This window comes from Genypterus blacodes, unplaced genomic scaffold (assembly GCF_046128005.1).
Source record: "Genypterus blacodes isolate CSIRO-AG114 ecotype Tasmania unplaced genomic scaffold, CSIRO-AGI_Gbla_v1 ptg000070l_1, whole genome shotgun sequence".
Classification (NCBI taxonomy): Eukaryota; Metazoa; Chordata; class Actinopteri; order Ophidiiformes; family Ophidiidae; genus Genypterus; species Genypterus blacodes.
In genome coordinates, this window is record NW_027466880.1 from 3,088,168 (window position 1) to 3,109,796 (window position 21,629).

The 21,629-nt window shown below is 44.7% G+C and overlaps 1 protein-coding gene across 1 annotated transcript in view; it reads left to right on the top strand.

Moving 5' to 3' along the window:
- The window catches only part of slc25a26 (solute carrier family 25 member 26), a 48,801-nt gene that overhangs the window by 9,770 nt on the left and 17,402 nt on the right, over positions 1-21,629 (top strand). The window contains exons 4-5 of the mRNA XM_076156913.1: positions 1,220-1,324; positions 1,573-1,620. Of these exons, the coding sequence (XP_076013028.1) occupies positions 1,220-1,324; positions 1,573-1,620 (153 nt within the window). The remainder of the gene's footprint in view (positions 1-1,219; positions 1,325-1,572; positions 1,621-21,629) is intronic.

Consider the following 21,629-nt stretch of genomic DNA (forward strand, 5'->3'; position numbering starts at 1 on the left):
ACGGTACAAGTGACTGACGGAAGCAACTTTCCTGACAGCTGTCAGGCTTGCACACACACACACACACACCCCCCCCTGCTCAAAAAGAGCCGTATCCTTCAGGGTTCTACTTATGGTGGGGACCAAAAGAATTCAGGAAAAGCTGCATTTCCTCTTTACTCTGTCACACTCTCCCTTCCTTGTGATGCTATGGGGGTGGCACATTTCTTTTTTTTTGCTGGTGTGTATTTCTGCTCCACTGCAGGTTAAATGGGAAGTCACATTGACCAGGTGGGCATTCATGCCTTAAGGGCTTCCTATAGGGTCATGCGAGTTAGAATGTGTAAATATTCATGTTTACCTGTTTGCATCCCATAATTTTGTTGACATATGGTGGTTGGTCTGGCACAGATGCATTGCCAGCCTGATAATGCTGCGACCTTCCTTTTATACCTGTTGCTCATGTGTGTAGTGTAGTATGTGCTGGTTTGCTAATTGGCCCGGTGGCTCAGTGGTGTGGCCACGTTAGGGCCGCCTGCCACACAGTGACTTCACACTCATAACTCTGTACATCTGATTGTTATAATATGACTCTTTGATCTTGAAAACATCCCCATAGTAACTGGAGGGATTTCTTTATATTTATCAGTGAAGGAGATCAATGGAAATTTGAAAATTCCACAGGGACCTGAGCTTCTCTGGATGAAGATACTGTACATTATAACTGTATTAACAGATTGTAGCAATCCAGGTCCAGTGACAGCGAGTGTTTGGTTGTTTTGGTTTGTAGACCTTGGCTACTCTGCTACCTAGCCTAGTCATGATCTAGTGTCAGCTCAGGACAAGAAGTCTGAATGGTTGTGTGTGTAGCCTAAAAAGAATGTAAAGAACTTTAAAACCAGGATCCGGATCTGCATTAAAATCTACCATGATGCCTTATCCTGCACAGACACCTTCATAACTGCACGCACGCACGCACGCACGCACGCACGCACGCACGCACGCACGCACGCACGCACGCACGCACGCACGCACGCACGCACGCACGCACGCACGCACGCACGCACGCACGCACGCACGCACGCACGCACGCACGCACGCACGCACACACGCACGCATAGCTTCCCTGGTGGTTTTGTTTAGTTCAGTGAAACCATATTGATGTATGTAGCCTGCAAACCTGTAAGAATCACCCGTGTGGTTCATCTTTTCAATGCTCTTTCATGCTCTTTCCCTGTAGGTGGCGTGTCTGATCCGGGTGCCCACAGAGGTGGTCAAGCAGAGAACCCAAACTTGTGCTTCATCCACCTCCTACCAAGTGCTGCTGGCTACACTCAGAGAAGAGGTAAGAGACAAAGTCACTTTCTCAATTCCATATTTTGCTTTCATAGGACAAATAAACGGAATATGGTTTCTAGAGTCTGAATGTGAATGAAAATCTGAATGTTTAGCAAAAGACCGGATGGCAGGATTAGAAATTAGGAAAGGAAGTTGAACACACATCACAGAATTGATTGAAAGTCATGAAATGTAAACCGTTTTCATATTCCATCATTTCTTAAATGAAAGCAAGTGTGTCTCCTCTCTTTGTAGGGCATCCGAGGCCTTTACAGAGGCTACATGAGCACAGTCTTCAGAGAGGTAAGAGGATTCTTCTTCTCTAATTCAGAAGCCTGTCAGTCTGTTATCCTCTGACCATATCTATATGAGCAACTAATACCTGCCCTAAACATCTTATATACTACAGTAGAAGCTAAACAGTTTTCACATTCTTTAGAAATCTGTTTACGACCAAAGACAATTACGCAAATGCTTGAAGACTAAGTGGTGAGCACTTTTTGATAGGCTAGACAAATATTGAAGTTTTCCACTATTCTGACTGAAGACAATTTAATTACTCTCGGGCTTTATTGCGGTTGGAAATATTGATTTACAGGTTTTTTTTCTCATCACTTTCATCTCATTCAATTACACACTCCTTGCTATTGGAACTGCATCTGATTAATTAATGCAATTAGGGGCGTTATAAATGCAAAACAAACCCAGGATAAATGAGCGCTGGGCCGCGCTCCCTAGATGGTCGCTCACCTTTTTGTAATGAAATAGCCGCTCTACTTCTTTGATTCATGATCTCCTGTTTAATTGCACGCGGAGTGCATGATAATACAGGCTAACTGTAGTGAGCTTTATAGATCTCGGTGTCTTGGCTGGCCCACCTGCGTGCTCGGTTTCAATAGAGCAGGAAAACAAAATAAGAAGGGGAGACAAAAAGCACATGAAGGTGACACTTGTCTCTCCTTCCTTTTTTTGGGGCGGTGGGCGAGGGTGTAATCTAGCCCCCTCTGCTGTGCTGCCCTGTACTTATTTTCCGCCTCACTAAACTGATGTTATTCACGCAAATTCCATCTGGACAGCTGGGGGAAAAAAGGACAACAAGACACTGTGATTTCTCAGAGGGGCTCTGAATAAATGAATACATTTGGAGGCTGGCGCACAGCCTGCGTGCATACCAACGGCAGCAGATGAAACGCAACGGTGGCAGCAGGGATTTGGGTTGCGGGAGCGGCAGAGGGATCCTCGGCTACGATTGGCTTTGACATTTGTCAGGACGGTAATTCATTTTCTCTTGGCCTTCTTCGCTATCCGCCCATTTCGCTGCTTCGTCCAGACGACCCTGTCAAGATAAGTTTGTTTGTGTGGTATGGCATGCCCCCCTCCCCTCGCAGACCCACTAATTGGGGTCCTCTGTGTGGCGTGTATTCATTAATCAGCTCTCAGAAGGCTTTTCTGATGGGAATGATATCACACCAGTGTAATATATGAGGATATTCAGGGTGGTGAGACTGGACTGGACTTGCAAAGTGGAATGAAGGTATGACTCTGATTCATATTGAAGCATCAGCCTACTCACAGATTATCATAATCACCAGCACAAGTTTTGGCAGATTTCACCCGGCGCACCTCTACAAGGTCCAAAGTTGTCTTTAAAAAACTGTGTCTACACTATTGACTAATGGGCATTAAATCCTTTTTGCTCTCGCACCACATTAATCTTTACTGTGGTCGACGCTCTCCTTAACAGAAACTGTCAAGTTGTCTGCTGAGTCGGCACCTTTTGGTTCTGGCTGAATAGAGCATGAAATCAATGAGATTCAGATTAAGAGGAATAAAGTTAGGCTGTGAAAAATGACTTTTTTCACCTCTGCGAAAACAAGGACACGCAATTAACACCAACAGCAGTTTTACAGGATTCTCAGAAATAATACTTCCCTGGTGTAAGCTGTTCATGTAGTCATGGCATTACAGGAGGCTGTTCCTCCATATTATGATTTTCAATTAAGAGACAACACCCCTCTCTCCCTTGCTGGAGCACTGCGGTGTACACTGAATTTGGCCCTTTAAAGCCCCCCCCCCCCCCCCTTTTTTTTTCGAGGCCTCCCTTCCTCTTTGTTGTAGTTGGGCAGCCACAACATTGCGGATGCTGCTGCCCAAAAACACGTCACGTTTTTTTATGTCTTGAAACAGACTCATCAGTGATCTCTCCTGGTTGGACATTTACATTACATTCCGATCATTTAGCAGACGGAAGCTCTACCCACTAGGCCACTATCTCCATATCTTGCTGTGGGCGTCCCCACGTCCCCAATTAGTCATGTAGAGTGAACACCTCATTCAGATGCTGGAATGCATGACATCACCGTCAGGTACTGTGCAGCTATTTAACAACGTAGGAGGTGGTGTAGTGTTTAGGAGACATAGGAGCTCTTCACAGGTTGAGACTAGACCCAAGGCTTGAGTTGGGCCACATGCAAATTACAGTTGGTGGTCTAATTGTGTCAGGTAGGGTCGCCAGCTAATGCCACAGGTCATGGCTCTGTATGTCAATGTGTTATATCTGAATTGATCCGCATTGGCTCTGATCACATTCGGAGTCGTAAATCCCCGCAAGGGAAAATGTGATTTCAAGGGGAGTCGGAGAGGGTAAAGTGGAGTGCAGGAGAAATGGAAGGGTTCTTTGCCCTGGTGAGGAATCAGTCAGCCATCATCAGATCTGTTTTCAAGCGGGTGACACGTAGTCGGGTCCCTTTTAGATCCAGTTAGTTTTTTGTTGAAAATGGAGTCATGCATGTTTGGCTCAGGTTGGTTTTCCATGTGTCTGTTTTGGAACGTGAAGACCTGTAGTTACTCCGCTCAACGTTACAATTTAGGATTGGGGAAAAGATTAACAAACTGCCCTTCATTATATGAAAATTCATTATATGAAAATACATAGAGTAACTTGTTAATTTGGGTTTCACTTCTGCATGTGTTTATGTGTGTGATATGTAGGGGGTGCAAGACAAATTTCAATTGTGTGTGATTGCCGTGAATTGCATGCAAAATGACTAGAATAAAGTATCTTAAATCTTAAATCTTATCACTATCATCCTGTATGATGAAGTTTGTTCCCCAGCTTGGTGCGCTTGAAGAGCACATTTCTTGGTACCAATTTTTACCACTAGATGGCATGCTTAGACTAACACTGCTTCTGATCCCGCCACCTGATTTTCTCATTCCACTCCTCTCCTCCCTCTTGCACTCCTTATCCCCCCCCCCCCCCCCCCCCCAACCACCTACACACACCTCTTCCCCATCCCTAACACCAATCCAGCTCTGTGACATTTATGAGCAGCAGTGAAAATGATCGCTTTTCGTGATAGAGAGCACCCACATTCATCTGATTGAAAAACGCTGCCATGTGATCTCGGATTTGATCTAAACTGCACCAATTTGAGTTTGAGTAATGAGTCTGAGATGGGTTATTAGATAGTAATTTAGTAATGTGGGACTGTGGAGAGATAGGTGTAAGTGAAGCTGACAGTCTCTGACAAAGTGGACTAATGCACCTGGAACATCCACTGATTGACTAAAGCTTGCGGCCACGCTGCTCTCACTTTTTATGTGGCTTCATTTTCATGTTTTTGCACCTACTCAATCTCTCTTCCCTCATCTCCTCTGAAAACCACTTCATCTAAATCCCTTTATTTCACACATTTTAAGTAGTGGAGCATACTGACAATAAAGGTAATTGAGCAACTTAAGTGAGAGTGAACTGTTGGGTAGAGGGATGATAAATGTATTCCTGGTCTACCCTTTACCAGTGTTTATATATATATGCATGTTATATATATATTTTTCTCTTGATGGCTCGTGAATCAGTCTTGAAAGATTCTCAAGCCCGCCAGCTGGGACTTGGCAAACTGGCGTGTAGAGGATCAGGGCTTATGAAACACCTCTCCACAGGCTCCTTCTCACCACACCTCTGCTTCCTCCCCTCTGTCTTTTCTTCAATTCCTGCTTGACGCCATGTCTGCTTCCTCCATCACAGCAGCTGTAAGGAAAGGGAAAGGCAAATACCAACAGGCCACGCCGCATCACTGGTCTGGTCCGCTTTACAGCCGGTTTTAAGATTTTTAGTCATCAGCTTCAAGCTATTTACAAGTTTTATTTTGAGCTATAGTAAACATCGTGTCGTGAAAGCGTCTGCAGCAGTGAGACAGTTTCTCAGGCAGAACACGTCTGGCCTCTGTAACCATTTGAGATGTTATGGAACTTGTTTTATTGTGATGATTGTTTTTACTCTTTTGGGTTTCCTGCTATTTTCTTATTTTTTTTACCTATGAATTCATTTAGAGTGCGAATCATTCCAAAATGACATCATGTATTTCTATTTCTGATTACCTACCAAGTTATTCAAGCCGGATAGATAGATAGATAAAATATAGATGCTGAACCTGGATGTGGTTCCCATGCCACATTATGATGAATTCTCATCGCCATCTATTTTAATTAATGTTGTTATTTGATGTAAATATGCCACACCCGCCTCTCAGGTTCAATCAATGATGAAAATGCATTGTTCGCATCAATGGGTATGCAATTTGTCACGACAGTAAAAAAAACAAAACAAGGGCATACACGAACCAAACAATTAACCAAATAATGATTATCAATAATGAGTGAGTGACTTTTACACATGTTCTCTTCTTTTATGTTCTCTACTTTTACCACTTTTGGGAAATATTGACTTTTGATCAAATGCTGTGAGTAAAAATGCTGCTCATCCTCCCATGTAACTGAATAGAATCTGCCATGTAGGTCATTGTAAAGCTGTTACTGCTGTATGTCACATGCGTCTCTGTGTGTGTTTGAGTTTCATACAGTGATCAGTGTCAGTGAGGGTTAGAGGATTCCGACTTAGATAACATGATATCATTTGTTGTTTCTCTCTCTGGCTCTCACTCTCCTCCTCTTTGAAATGTGCTTCGGGCCCTCGGGGTCTCCGTCTAACCTCCACCCCAATTTGTTCACATTCCCCCGTTGTTCACTCTCCTGCTCCGGCTCCGTCACACCGGATTCTGTTTTTAAAAGGTGGAACGCTGTGCATGTTTGTGTATGCTGTGTGTGTGTGTGTGTGTTGGTTGTTTTGGTTCAGGTTCTTCATCTCAATAGGCAACAGGCAGCACAGCAGAGCTTGACCCCCACATGGCCCTTTCTTTTTTTTGGGGGGGGGGGAATGAGCCACTTTTTACTGTCTGTGACGCAGGTTGAAAAGGGAGAGGTGAGGCAGAATCACACTCATATCCTGTGTCGGTGTGCACTGATCCACACAGGCTCATGTTTATATACCCTCATATGAGCAGAGGAGAGGCAGAGCAGAAAGAGGGAAGAGAGACAGGGCCAGGACCAGGGAAGGCAGAAGTGTTTATTTTCCTCTGCATATGTAAAGTCAGGATTTGTGGGACACGTGTGAAGGAACAGAGGCTTCCTCCTGCTTTGTGTTTACAGTCGGACCTGGTTGGAGCAGCTACCAGATGTCCAACCAGAGCTTTAGGAAATGGCTCCAAAAGCTGAACAAGAACTGACTAACTACAATGCAAAATGTCGTATGATTGTGTTGGGGGGAAAATAAACAAAAGGAAAGATTAAACAGTGGGTTGAAAGTGAAATGTAATCTATGTCTGTTAGAGCCTATGCCAACAGTTTTCACTTATACCTCCCCCTTCTTACTTGCTTGTATTTTGTAGAAGAACAGAAAAACTGCACAAATCTCTCAGGAAATGACGTCTTTCTCATCCTCTGAACATCAATGCAATATGTAATTATTGTGATATAGTGTTTGGTGCTGTTAGTTGTATAGAATGTCTTTAAAAATGCATGCAAGTGGTGTGATCACATCTGTTGTCACTGTGATCAATGAGTCGCCTAAGAGGCCTGAGGGAACCTGTTGACCTCTGTAGATTTGAAAAATGACATGACCCGCCACTGTGTAAGTATGTGAGTGTGTGTTTCCATGTTCATGTTTATAGGGGGAAAAGACACAGTCATGGGTACATTTACATTCCGCTATTCTCCCATGCAAAACACACATTTGTACTCTCCATTATGAGTATGTTTCTGGTTTTGGTCACGATATTGAGAAGTACAGAGGAGTTTGGATCTTTGCCCAGCATGCATTGGGTGTAAGGGGACAACACAAAACCCTGCAAGGTAAAGACACAAGGCAAGATCTGAACCCAGGGCCATCTTGCCATGAGGACGTGTGAAGAAATGATAATAATAAGTAAATAGTCAGATATTGGTGGGAATTTCAGAGTAACAAACAGCACAGCAGAAGGTAGATCCAGTTTTCATTTGTTTGCGTCATAATTTCTTTGCTTTATCTCTTTCTGTCTCTCTCAGCTCGAGTTACGGAATAATATGGTATCAATGGTGACCCCATTTATGTAGTTAACGGGCTAAGGACACCGTCCTTAGAAGAGTGATGGCCGTCTTTTAGCTGCAGCAAAAACTCATCTCCTTTCACTAGGTGATCTGTCACTGTAAGGATGAATGGTTTACTGGCACTGCCACTCTGGAAGATGGATGGGGGGGGGGGCTTCCCTTCATGTTACGCTACATGTGTCATTCATGTTATTATGGGAGTGTGTGGACTTCAGTTTCTTTATGTTTTCTGATTTTTTCTCATTGTGGCTCTGTGCTGGACCATGCAGCTCGCACACTGCATTCCCCTCATACACACACTCCCTCTGGGATGGTCCTTGGCAGGTGGATTCCGCAGATCTGAGAAGACCTCTGCAACCTCCCTTAGATCAACAAATGCTCTTATTGATGACTTATACAGTCAGACGGGCTTGAGGAGTTTTGCGCTATGCAGGCAGACCCCCATGTGGGCTTCCCTCAGTGCAGACTTGGCTGGCGGACAGGGCCGAGCTTTCTGTGCTTTCCAGTTGTGGATGATGAATTATAAGGCTGTGCCAAGGAGACCCATGGATCACACACTTATGTTAAGTACATTTATCCCCATTGAGTACTTCGGGGCACTACAAAGAATCTATCATAGTGGATGTAATTTGTAATGCAGGGAATCTCTGTGCGTTGGTACGTTTGTGTGTGAAGAATTATTACCAATATTTACTGCCAGACATTATTCCTGGAAATGTTTTCTGGACAACTAGGACCATTTCATGCCTCTCCCCCTCAATTATTTGGTGTCTCACTGCATGTGTGTGTTTGTATTCTGTAGACATAACCAACATGGAGGCCATGTTCATAAGTGTGTCTCTGCGGGCCTCGGGGCTATGTTTGCTTCCCACAATTTTCTGCATGTTTGCCTCAATCCGAGCAGAAAACCTTCAGCACTCCACATGTGTTTCTAATAACACACAGCCGTATTGGCCTGGCGGGGGACTGAAGCTGGGCGAGGATTTCAGAGGGGGGGGAGTAGGTCGAAAGAGGAGGCGTAAGGGAAAAGGTTGGGTTGGATGTCAAGGGGAAGGAAATAAGTCAAGAATCAAGAGTTTGCTCCTGCAGGTTGGAATCCGGTGCCAATACACAAACGATGATGATGCCAAACAACCATACGTGGATGCAGAGTTAGTTGGTTATCTGGGCCACTGAGTTTAACAAACATTACAATTAAAACCCTGTTAATACAGGACAAGCAGTCTGAATAGTTGTGTATAGCCTTAAAATAATGTCGCAAAAACTGCTACTATAATATTCTATGGCGCAATACTTGCTTCTCCAAAACATTTCCTAAACGTAACGGTAAGCTCTTATTCCCACTTTATAACTGTACAAGGAAAGAGGGAGAGGAAGAGGGAGAGAGGAGCAAAAGATAAATCAGTGCTGAGCCGTAGCCAGACGTAGGGAAGCACCCTGTAATTAGAGGTTAACCTAACCTTTTTTTTTTTTTTTTTCTTACGTCTTCCCTGCTCTTTCATACGCAACAACAACATACACCACCACCTTCCTCTCCCTTCACGAACCTGCTTTGCTCGTCTCCATTCCAGAAAGCGATCCCATCTCACAATAAAGTTCATTGCGACGGCCTCTCGTTATTTACACCACAGGTTAGCAGTTTGGGGGCGGAAACGGCGCTTACGCAACCTCTCCCAGCCCAGAGTTGCGTGAGGCTCTCCAGAAGCAGCACCTGCTTCATCCCCACCCTCACCCTAATCCCCCACGTTTACAGACCCCTACGCCTGCCTGCCCCTCCCCTCCCCCAGCAGCAACCATCATCTTGTTAGCAGGAGCTCTCAGACAAAAAGCATCTGGAGTGAACCACCTGAATGTCAAGGGTCACGGTGTGATGTCACTGCTTTATGTCCAATAAAAAAAAAAGAAGCAAAGTAATATAAAGCGTCGCTCCAACCGCAAGCGTTTACCTCACTCAACCCCTGCAGAGGTGAGGAGTTCAAAATGATTCATAATTCATCAGCAGCAGCACTCATCTATATTCAGTCTAGTCCAACTTAAAGCTGTTTATGTAAGGGGGTCACATAGTTTATTATTTGTGCCTCTTCATGGATACTCACAATAAATTAATGTAAAATTGTCCAATCTCTACAGGATATGTTACAGTGCTGATTTAAACGTTTAGATCAAAATGAAAACATCCCAAAACAGTTTCATGGTAAAATTGTCAAATTTCCGTCACAAATCTCCAATTATTTTTGCGTGAGCTTGCCAAAGCTGCAACAAATCAATTGATATTGGATTAGTTTGCTGATTATGATGCTGTTGTCAGACTGTTTTTTCTGGTTCCTTACTGGTCAGGTTAGGCTCCCTCTGGGTACATTTGGGTTCAGAGTCTTGGCTCTGTATCAGGTGGGTTGAACATGAATTTGTCAGAGACGGGTTTTGTAATCAAAACATTGTTGTCTGTAGGGGGTTGACTTGGACCTAGTGATGGCTCTTTGGGTTGGGTCCTGTCCAGAGTCACGTTCAATACCATTATTTTTTTATCCCACCTGTGTTGCGACAACAAATGGGGTAAACTGTCATAGTTGGGAACCATCTTGGAAGTGAACGACACCTATCATGACTCAAAGTTAATACATTATTAGGGTTATGTAGCCTGAACTTGTGCACTATAACAAAACTAGGGAAGAAGGAGAAGATTTAAGCCATTTCTGTATAACTTGATGGCAAATGATCAGTCACATCCTTGTCAGACCATCATGTGTTGGGGGAAACAGTGGTATTGACCCCTTGCGGTGTGTGCTGTTATGTGTAGTTATTCAAATATTTTCGGGGCACCTTGTGAGCGGAGGGACAGGCTGTTTCAACTCACGCCACGTGTCACTAATTGGCATGTGACATACCCACACTGTCCTATTGCAGGTCTGCTCGGACCATCAACGCCAAACAAAGCCTGGCACATAGCTACACGGCACGCTCGCATTACCTGCTGGCGTAGCTGAGGACCTCAGAGGGTTTTGGGTTTGCTGTAAGGCCTGCTGTGTCTGTACTCAGTACAGGCTGGATAACAAAGTTTAGATGCCTCATCCTGGCAGGGTGAGTGTTCTCTGCATATGGTAATGATAGAACCGCTCTGTGTTTTCTGTAGCCTTTTGTTGAGGCCAGTAGAGATTGATCTGCTCCATACATGGCTTTGTTTGACTCACTCATATATCTACGCGTATGTGTGTATTCAAACAGCCTGCTCCAATATACACCTCTCCCTCTCTCACTATGACGATCCTGTTATTTCCAGCTGTTCTGTCTGCTTATCTGATATCCAGGTGATAAAATATGCTCCCGTGTGTGTGTGTGCGTGTGTGTGCGTGTGTGTGCGTGTGTGTGCGTGTGTGTGTGTGTGTGTGTGTGTGTGTGTGTGTGTGTGTGTGTGTGTGTGTGTGTGTGTGTGTGTGTGTGTGTGTGTGTGTGTGTGTGTGTGTGTGTGTGTGTGTGTGTGTGTGTGCGCGCGCGCGCGCGCCAGAAAGAGAGAGACAAGCTTTTCAGTTGGCCTTCAGGCAGTGATTGGTAAGCTGGAATCGCTCTGCTCTGTTTTATTGCTGTGGGGAGAACTGTGTGTGCGTGTGTGTGTTTTGCCAGGCTGGACATACCTCACCAAACAGCCTGATGCTGGATCAGTCCACCGGCTTGATAATGCCTTTGAAATCCTCCCAACATTTTCAATTACTCTGCGCTTTTCCACCGCCAGTTTTATGCAAAACACAGGCAAATTTTTCGAGCTGTCAGAGTTGAACTGCGAAACGGCACAATTCCATAACATTTTGTTTGCATGGAATTGATCATCAGTGTCAAATCTTTCTGTGTTTCACGTGGAGCAGAGCAGACTCGAGTGGAGCTGGCCAACAATCCAATAAATGGGCTATAATGAGAGAAATATGGTGACATCATCTTCCACTAATCAGATCTGGGTAAAGTAACTACAGGCAGTCATCCGAATATTTTGTCCACAATTTTGTCCTTTTCGATATTTTTTGTGTTGGCAATGTTGCTTTCCATTCCATTCGTTTCAAAAAAGAAAACACAATACGCTAAGCTTCCGTAGTCCTCCGCCACGTAGCTCATATTCAGTGAAACTCTAGACGCCATGATGTCCTACATAACCAACAACTGGCTCAGTGCAGGTCAGCAGAAACCCCTCTCCTGTTTGTTCAGCAGCAATGGCAACTAAGTCAAATGACCTCCGTCCTCTCCCACGTCTCACGGCCGAATCCTCCAGCAGCCGTACATCTCTCTTCCTGTCAACAGCTAATTGGTCGACCCTCGGGCCAGGCTGTGTCATAGCGCTCCGCCATTCATCGGCTAATGTGCACTCTGCCATCTATGTCATCAGTCACTGGCTGCGACGGACCCAAACTGTCACGTTTTTTTACCTTGTCAAAGGACAGAACTTCTTGCCTGTTCTGTTGTGTCGCCAGCCATTTTGAGGCAAGGAGCTACGTGACGTTCCACAGGTGGAGAGAAGAAGAAAAAAATCACCAGCACAGCATAAATATTATTCAACGTTTCTGGGAAGCATTTCTCTCATGTCGATGGAATTGGGCTCTTGAGTTTTTGCCAGGATTCTCCCCCCCCCACCCCACCCCTTCCAGCTCTTTCTCTCCCTTTCTTTTGCTTCCTTTCTTCCGTTCGCCGCGGAACAAGTCTTAATTTGTCGGGAATATTACTGCCCCGTGCTGACATTCGCTGAGCTGCAGCGGCTTATGGGAACCGGGGCCAGCTTTGATATGATTGGCTCACACGTGTTGTGCTGCAGCTTGAAAAACCTCTCCCTAGTTTGGCTTGTTTAAACACACGCACGCGCACGCGCACGCGCACACACACACACACACACACACACACACACACACACACACACACACACACACACACACACACACACACACACACACACACACACACGCGGCGCGGCCCTCGGCATTCAAACACTGTCAGGTGGAATTCTTCAGCGAGCGCAGTCACACTTGTTCTGGTTTGCACAGCACAGAGAAGCTTGAAAGTTGGAATGAGTGATTGTCAGTTGCTTAGGGCTGAACACTCCTTATGGTTGCGCAGCATAAAGCCTTTACAGGACGAGCGGCCCCCGCTACAGGATGCACACGTGAGGACTAACACGCCAAAGCCTGTAGCAGATTTAGGTATTGAGGAACTCTGCTGAGCTCTTTAGGAGAGATATGCTTTGTATGTGTTATAGTTTTGGGTTTGGATAGTTGTATGATTTGTGTCGAGTTTGCCTCAGGGGAGTGTACAGACTGTGTGTGTGTGTGTATGCGTGCATGCTTCAGCTGAGACACGGTCTGTTTTCTGTAAGACAGAGAGCAGGCCTTGGCTTCCTCTATACAACCACCAAGAGAGAGGTAATCCAAACCCCCTTCCTCCCCCCACCCCGCCCGCCCGCCCGCCCCAGGCCTTCTCTTATGAAGTGTGAGGCCAAACACAGGCCCCGAGCACCGGATCAGGCTCCCTCTATCGATTGACTTTATTTATGTGTTTGTTTATTTATTTAAAAGGCCCTGAACCCCTCTGTCCCTGAGGTGTACTTATGTGCCAAACACACACACATACACACACACACACCCACACACACACACGCATTCTCCCTCTTTCTCACACACACACACACACACACACACACACACACACACACACACACACACACACACACACACACACACACACTGTGTGTCGTCAGCGCTGTTACTAGGTGTGACATTAGCTCATGCATGCACACAGTACACGGGCTCGGTGTTTGGTAGCACAAACACGGCCTTCTGCGATATTGGGACCATAATTCATCGCCCCACTCGGAACAGTCAATAGCCTAATTTAGCCAGCAGCGCTTTGACGTCATGCCTGCTCACGCTCCAGCTGCAGTTATTTCAGGGAAAATATTTCCGTACCCTGCTAGCAATTTGGTCCGACCGCGGGGCATTGGAACAAGCATCCTTATCGCAAATCTGTCGCGCTTCATTAGGACGGCACTAAACAGCAACCTTGCCTGCGTGCCAGGGTGTGTTTGAGTCGGTGTGTGTCTGTGTGCCGTGTGTCGTCAGTTGAGGATGTGTTTTTGGTCGCGGTTGTGTGTCTGTTCGGTGGGACCTGATGGTGGTGCTGTACCACTTTATGTTTAGTTCCCAGAACGTTTGAAATCATAGAATCAGTTTTCCTTTCAACGATTTGCGTTCTTCCATATAGGCCACGCCCACTTGCGGCTAACTAGATTTTCTGCCAAATTGAAATTTTTCCAAAAGTCCTCCTACAATTTTTTGCCAGTCGTCACTAAATGTTATCTGTGTTGTTTGGCAACGGTAGCAAAACGGTGAGGAAGATCAAAGTGTATTGGGCGTGGCACATTCTCCATGAATATATGAGTTGAATGTAACTAAACTTGGCAGACAAGGTGCCAAGAGATCTTTTCAAGGCTCCCCTCGTGTGTGTGCGTGTGTGCGTATGTACGTATGCGTGTGTGCATCCAGCATATTCATTCAGATTGTCTATCAACTGACAGTCAAACAGGTCTGCCTTCTTCCCACTCGGTGACTTTTACTGACTGAGGTTGAACGGTTGGCACTCTGACACGTAGATGTCAAACCCCACCTGCCTGTCTGAAATGATTTACGATTTTTTTATTAACCTACATTGAAATCTGATCCCTGTGTGTTTGTTTTTCGGCATGACACAGCAGTCAGTCCCTGTCATGCTTTAAGTGACACGCAGGGGATGGAATGTGCGTGCGGGCATGTCTGCGTGTTTGTGAAAGACGTGCATGTCTACTCGTATGACTTTGGCAAGTGAGCCGCAGCTTGAAGCCACGCTGCATTATTGCATTAGCAGGTAATAAATGTGGACTTAGACTCAGGGCTTTGCTCGGTCTCGCCAGTGGTTATGGTTCTTGTGTGTGTTTGTATATATGTGTGTGTGTGTGTTTAGTGGTCTTCACAAGGTCTATTATGATTCCTCATTTTGAATAAGACCGCTGCTGATCGCTTCACCATCTGACTCACATCTGCTTCCTTTTAACATCCTCCTCTCCTCTCCTCTCCTCTCCTCTCCTCTCCTCTCCTCTCCTCTCCTCTCCTCTCCTCTCCTCAGCCCTACCTCTCCTGTCCCCCCTTGCACTCTTTTCTTCTTCCTGACATTTGGATCAGTTCTTCTCTGTTTGACTGTGCTGGACATTTTCTCAGACAAAGTTCAGGTCTCAGGGGCACAGAAGAGAACCACTGAGACTGAGACAACAGAAATTGTGAAACACACACACACACACACACACACACACACACACACACACCCACACACAGTGCCATATCCTCTGGTGATAGTTGGTATGTTTATATGCACTCAATCCTGTTTGAAAAAGCGTAATAAAGGGTCTTATTGCATTAATCACATTGTGTAATCCATGTTTTAAAATCCATGTAAACGTACCGAGGGACTTTGCTCCAAGTAATCCAACAGGAGGTGGGGTTCTCTTACAATAGGGGGGCAGGGCTTTAGAAGTCACACAGCCTATCTGTGGCATCAAGCACTTTCAAAAATGAGCTGACCAATCACGATGAGGAGAAAAGGCTGCAGAGATCCGATACCGAGGCTGCTGCTGGTGGTGTCAGAACATGACTGAAGTTGTCAAAGCTGAGCTCCTGGGCAATCAAATTTGTTCCCATAGGCTGCTGTCATGTGGTCACAAGTGTTTCTGTGCAATGGCATTTTCCTTAAATAGTGAGGTTGAATTGTCACTAATGGGTCAACTCTCAACCTTGAGTCTTCAGAACATCATGATTTATGGAAATGACCGTCTAAACCTTTCAAATGACTCGTTAATGCTTTCTTTGGTTAAATCGAGTACCCGAGTGTTTCATTTCCAATGGCACATTTGAAAAATTGCAGAAACCACATGGTTCCCAAGTTTGCCAAATGGTTTTGGAATGGTCACTTGGTTTCAAGCACTAACAGATGATCCTGCAGAACTCTGGCACCTAAATCATTTGCTCTTTTGCTCATCAGCTTCACATCTGGTGGCAAGAACAGAATGGAATGAGTTGCAAGTGCCTAAGCTGGCATAGATGCAGTGTCTGTGATTGCACCATCCTGTCTGCGCCGAGTTAATGTGTGAATAGTGGCTCTTCACAATACTTTTATTTGTTCCTATTAGCAGTCTTATAGAAGCTTATTTGAAACGGTAGCTTTTCAACCTACAGGCTATTCGCAATTTAAAGTTGTTAAGATGTAGCCAGGTTACTCTCGATACAGTATTTAGCTGACACTTCAAGCTCCTGAGAAAAAGCACTTTCAAGAGGTGATATAAAATACTGTATGTGTGCCATTTTACTCTCCAAGCAAAGGAGCAGACAAATGTGCAAAACAATATTAATATGGTACTATGGTAATACGATAATCTGTTGTTTTTCCTGTGGTGTATTCTAGTACAGTTACAGTGATATTTGCAGGAGTACACACTGACTTCTATGTCTGAACATGACAGAAAATCTTACAGCTAAACAAGAAAATGTTGTAAGGTTGTTTTTGACTTGAATTGAATCATGGAACTCATTGACCCATGGAAAATTGTTTAAATAACGAATTGGAAAGGCTACTGTACAGTGTTGAAAAATAGCTGCACGACTGTCAAGCAACTGTAAAAGTTAGTAGCTAATCCCCTATACTGCCTGTTTCATCTTCAGGCATCAAACATTATTGCTCCCTGGCTTATGAAATATCTGAGACAGACTTCAAACTAAGCAGCAGACAGAGAAACTGTTACAGCTCTTGTTACTTTGCAAAAAATGTCCTACATTTTGGTTACCTACCACTTTTTTGATTTGTTTTTATTTTTAGACCTGAAATAGTCCTAACACGGAGGGATGAGCTCTCTCATTACTTGGTCTGTCTGTCTGTCTGTACGCACGCGTGTCTATTGGTCTCTCTCTGTCTTAATATCCATCTTCCTTACTTTTTAGCTCTGCTCCTCCCGTCTGAGGACTCATCAGAATGCAGAGGCTGCTGTACGACCTATTAAAAGTCATTTGTCAAATTGCAGCCAACTGGCTTGGCCGCAATCCGGCTCAATGTGAATATATTTTGACATGTGTTTTTCCTGCCCTCCGCTGAGTGCCTAAGGACCTGTGACAGCCCAAAGCCTCGCTGAATACTAATACAGTTAGCACTAATACAGTTGGCAAGGACATGCAAACGCACTCACATACACACGAGCTGGATGCACTCGGGCGCTGTCAGCAGAATGACACAGCAGACGCAATCTCCATATTTGTGTGATATAGTACCTGACAGTCACAGCAAGTGGCCTTGTCACTGCTGATCATACATAAACTGTGTCAACTACAACTCCAATAATGCTACTCTTCAGACACACATACATACACATTTGCATGGAAATAAAATTAAAGATGCCAGCTAGTTTCTACAGAAGTGCTACACACACACACACACACACACACACACACACACACACACACACACACACACACACACACACACACACACACGCAGAGGATAGCAGGTCCATGTGAATGGTGCTCATGTGTTTCCCAGCAGTGGAATCCTGTCCCGGTAGGCCAGCTGGATGACACAGATGTTTGTGGGCTTTGGGAGCAGATGCTGTTGAGCTTCTAGAACACAGAGTTGTTACTTTGTGGCCAAACTGCAAAGCCCTAACTTGGCAACATTCCCCCCCTCAAAAAAAAAGCTGTAAAAGGTTGATTATAGCGTTTTAAAAGAGCAGAGAGTGGTTAGTAGGAGAAAATGTGGGATGGAGGTTTGATTGGAGAAGTGAAGACATAAGATGTAACATAAAGTCAGAGATTATAGAGTCGACTGTACAGTGAGTAAGAGAACCGGAAAAGGATTTGACTCAGTCCTGTTGAATCATTTTGACACGAGACAGGAAAGGGAGAATGATTGAGGTCAAATGAATTTACCTTTCATAATAAGTGACTCAGCTCCATTATATGGATATGAAGCCTGGGAGTGAGGGTTTGGATGGGATCGCTAAATCTGACAAGCGGAACGACAAACCACGGACGATGTTAACCCCTCAGAGCCTCACTGACTCCAATGATCACCATTTTTTTCCATGGGTCTTAAAAAATAAATGATCGCACAGACCAGCAAAAATAACTAGTTGATAAAGGGGACTTCCAGGTTCCCAGACATAAAGACCACAGCCCAGAGTGTCCACTTAGTCCAAACGTGCTGATCTGCACTCCTGGGGGAAAAAAAATTCCCAATGTATTATATGACAGAGTGAGCTCAGTAGAACAGGAAATATTCAGTGTTGTATTTTAGTCGTGTTGTTCCTGTCTGGTTAAAGTGGCAGGAAGCGTGGCATCAAAGCAACATTTAAAAAATGCATTTGGTTACTTTGATGATGTGGAAAGAATTTGTGGACAGAGGTGAAGAGTTAAAGCTCTCATCCAACATTTACTCAGGTATGTGTATCATGTTTTGAAAGTGACGTTGCCAGCGTTTTATTCGCTCGTATGCGGCTGATGGAAAACGTGGTATACTTTGCTATATTTTTAAATATTGGCTAGGGTTTGATTGGAATCCTGGATGGAAACGCAGCCATAGATGGAAACATAAAGGATGTAGAGGTAAGGAATAACACGTGTTGAATGGTGGCATTAGCATGTGACGTTGTTGGTACAAAGCTGCGGTTGAGAGATGAAGAGGGATTCAGACTGCCATGTGCTTTCCAGTCAAAGCAAGAAGAAGAATCCAACATGGTTTGATTTGACCAATCATTTGCATAGTAGACCTCATATTCCATAACTCTGGAAATAATGTCTTATGCCTCTGCTCCTCATTTGGTTTATTTGATTTTATTGTTGAAAATGTCAAGTGACAGGCCGTGTTTGCAAACCGTAGCAGTATGTCCGTGCAGCGGGCGCGTCGGTCTCCCTGGTTTTCGTTACGATTTGGTTGCTGCCCATATGGCCGTGGAAGCATGACGAAGTCGTACAAGCTTGCAAAAGTTTGGCAGGCAGCGGCAAACCTCAGTCATTCTTAATGGACGTAAACATCACGGCTCTGCCTTCAAGGGGCGCGTATGCTCTCGCTTTGACGGATCTTTAAATTAGAACTGCACGTTTAGGCTGTTTGAGGCTCCGGGCAGAAACATGAGAAATCACAACAGAGGCCTGATGGACATTTTAAATCACAAAAAGTCACCTTTAATAATGAAGTTGGGTTTATGTGTGTGTGTTCTAGCTCTCCTTTATTTACATCTGAACCTCACGTTGCGGTGTGTGGTGATATCGACAGATTGCGTTTTTCCGTGAATGAACACTTTTCCCTCAAGTTTGTCGGGGCATATTGAAAGTTGGCTTGGTTTTGGGTTTGGCATAGCTTGGATTTAATGGTCCTCATCCTCACACACACTAAGGTTTTCTTGGCTTCAGGGAGCTGAATATGCTGTCGTAGCTGGGGCGTTATACGAGTTGGGGGGATGAGACAAAGCAGTTAGCGCCATGGAGTATTGTGAATTTGATGCCGCTTGGCTGCCTGCGTACTAGCATAGCATCGCTTAGCACGGCCTTGGCTGTCTGCATAGCGCTGTGCTGCTCTAGCATGACATAGCTGAGTGCTAAATGTGCCCTGAACACTTGCGTAGGACCTTTTTGTAACTCGAGAATATCAAAAGTATAAGAATAAGCGGTTTCATAGATGTATAAGCATAATATTTAGAAAAACGTTGAATTGAATTGAATCTGAGAAACTTTTTTTTCCAAATAATGACGGTGTAATCACCATAAATCAACGCCTTGGTCCTTTGAGTAACAGATGTACATTATTTGATAGTGAGTGTATGTGCTCAGGCATAGTAATGACTACAGTTGTGGGGAAATGCAGCATTCTTGTGCAGTGGCAGTGGAAACGCTGCAGTTGTGGCCTGTTTCTGTATGGAGATCATTTTTAATCCTAAAATCTCCCTGTCTGCGGCGTCGCTCCCTGCTCTGTGGAAAATGAGTGTAGGGTCGCGTTAATGAGTGCAATGGATGTATTGGTTTCAAAGAGAGATTATGTTTCCAGCTCCGCTTTATTTCCAATTCAGGAATTTATTATGTCTACCATCTGCTTCCATCACTGCAGCGTTCCAATTGCGGCAGAAATATACAGTTTGATCACATATGTGCATTCTTATGGAAATAAACATCAGGTGAAGAAGGATGCTCCCAACTCTCTCTCTCTCTCTCTCTCCTCCCATCGTTTTGTTTCCCCTCATTCTGGTCTGGAGTCAGAAGTCAACCGGGTGGTAACAAAAGACAGGTCCAGTCTTTTGATTCATTTTGAAAGCTCACTCTCATCTCTCTACAGCTGGAAAGCAGAGGTGGACGTACTGCTCATCATATCACACTCCACTTTTTACGGGTCTGGATACCAGACCTACGTCAAATCCTCTTTTTAGATCAACTCCAAGGACTGGGAACTGTGCCGCTGTCTGCCTGGATAAGCCAGATGGGCAAAGTTTCCAGTGGAAACTTCCTGTTGTTAGCTGCACTTATCAGACCGGCTTTATCGAGCAAACAGCCAAGAGTTTGATCAGATCGTGTCTCATATCATGTGAATTTAAAAATGACAACTACTTTAATCAAGGATCTGTCTGTTAACAATGAATAATCCACATTAAAGGTGTGTCTAGAGCCACAGGTGTTATTGTTTTCACCAAACAGAAACTACAGTACATTTCAACCTAGGCCGCGTAATCAAGACACTCCTCCTTTTCTTTATTTAAAGAGAGAGGAGAGTATATAGTGCTGTAAGAACACACACGTGACATGCAGTAGCGGCCATAATGATGCAGGAAATAGCCACTTCTCACTTAGTCTACTTCAGAATCTTCCATGTATCCCTGAAAATAGTTTGCAGCCCTCAATTTGTGGAAAACGAATGAATTCCCTGGAGTTGTATTGCATTTCATTTTATAAAACAACAAACACCACCTCTTCCATTTCAAGACAGCGCACAAACCTTTTCCCCCCCTTTTTTTTCTCCAGTTATCACAGAATTCTTTAGCTATCCTCAATTGGAAATGCTCTCACAATGGCAGTGAAAAAATCATGAAAAGTCTTGATTTGGCTCTTCACAAACCACCTGCTGCAGATCCTCTTGCAGTGCAAATAGTGTGTTTATATGAGGTCAGCGCTCGTTTGCCATAAGCCGTTACTAAGCTCATTAAGCGGCATAAACACACTGAAATGGATCATCCTCTTTGAGCTGTGGCTGAGTCGCGGTCGGGCCGGTCCAGTTGTTTTTTTGCTCATGCAGTCTGGTGGAACATCCCGCAGACGGCCAGCACAGACGGATGAATGATGCCTTGTTGCTGTGATCAAAGGCCGATCACACAACTCACTGTCGCTTTGTTTATTTCTCTCTTTGCTTTTGTTTTTCTTCCAGCTCTTCCTTCCTGTCCTGCTCTGCCATTGCTACTGCACAAGATGACAAGACGCATAAGTGTATGCGTGTCTGTGTGTGCGCATCTGTAGAGTGTCTGTGAGAGAAGGATATGTGTGTGTGTGACTCTGTGTGTGTGTGTGTGTGTGTGTGTGTGTGTGTGCCCTTTTTCATGTGCGTTTGGGAGAGTTCATGCTGGTGTATGTGTGTGGTCTGACTGTGTGCCATTTGCCCCTCGCCTTGGCACCACGGTTCATTTCCTGTTTCTGTAACTGTCTTCATTCCTCCCTCTATTCCTCCTTTCCAAGCTTGCTCCATCTATCCATCCGTTGCTCCGTTCGGGACTGCCAGACCACAGCCTGTCTCATTCATTAATCATCAGCAATGAGAGGGAACAAGGGATCAGTCAGGGGAGAGAGAGAAAGGTGGCAGAAATGACAAGT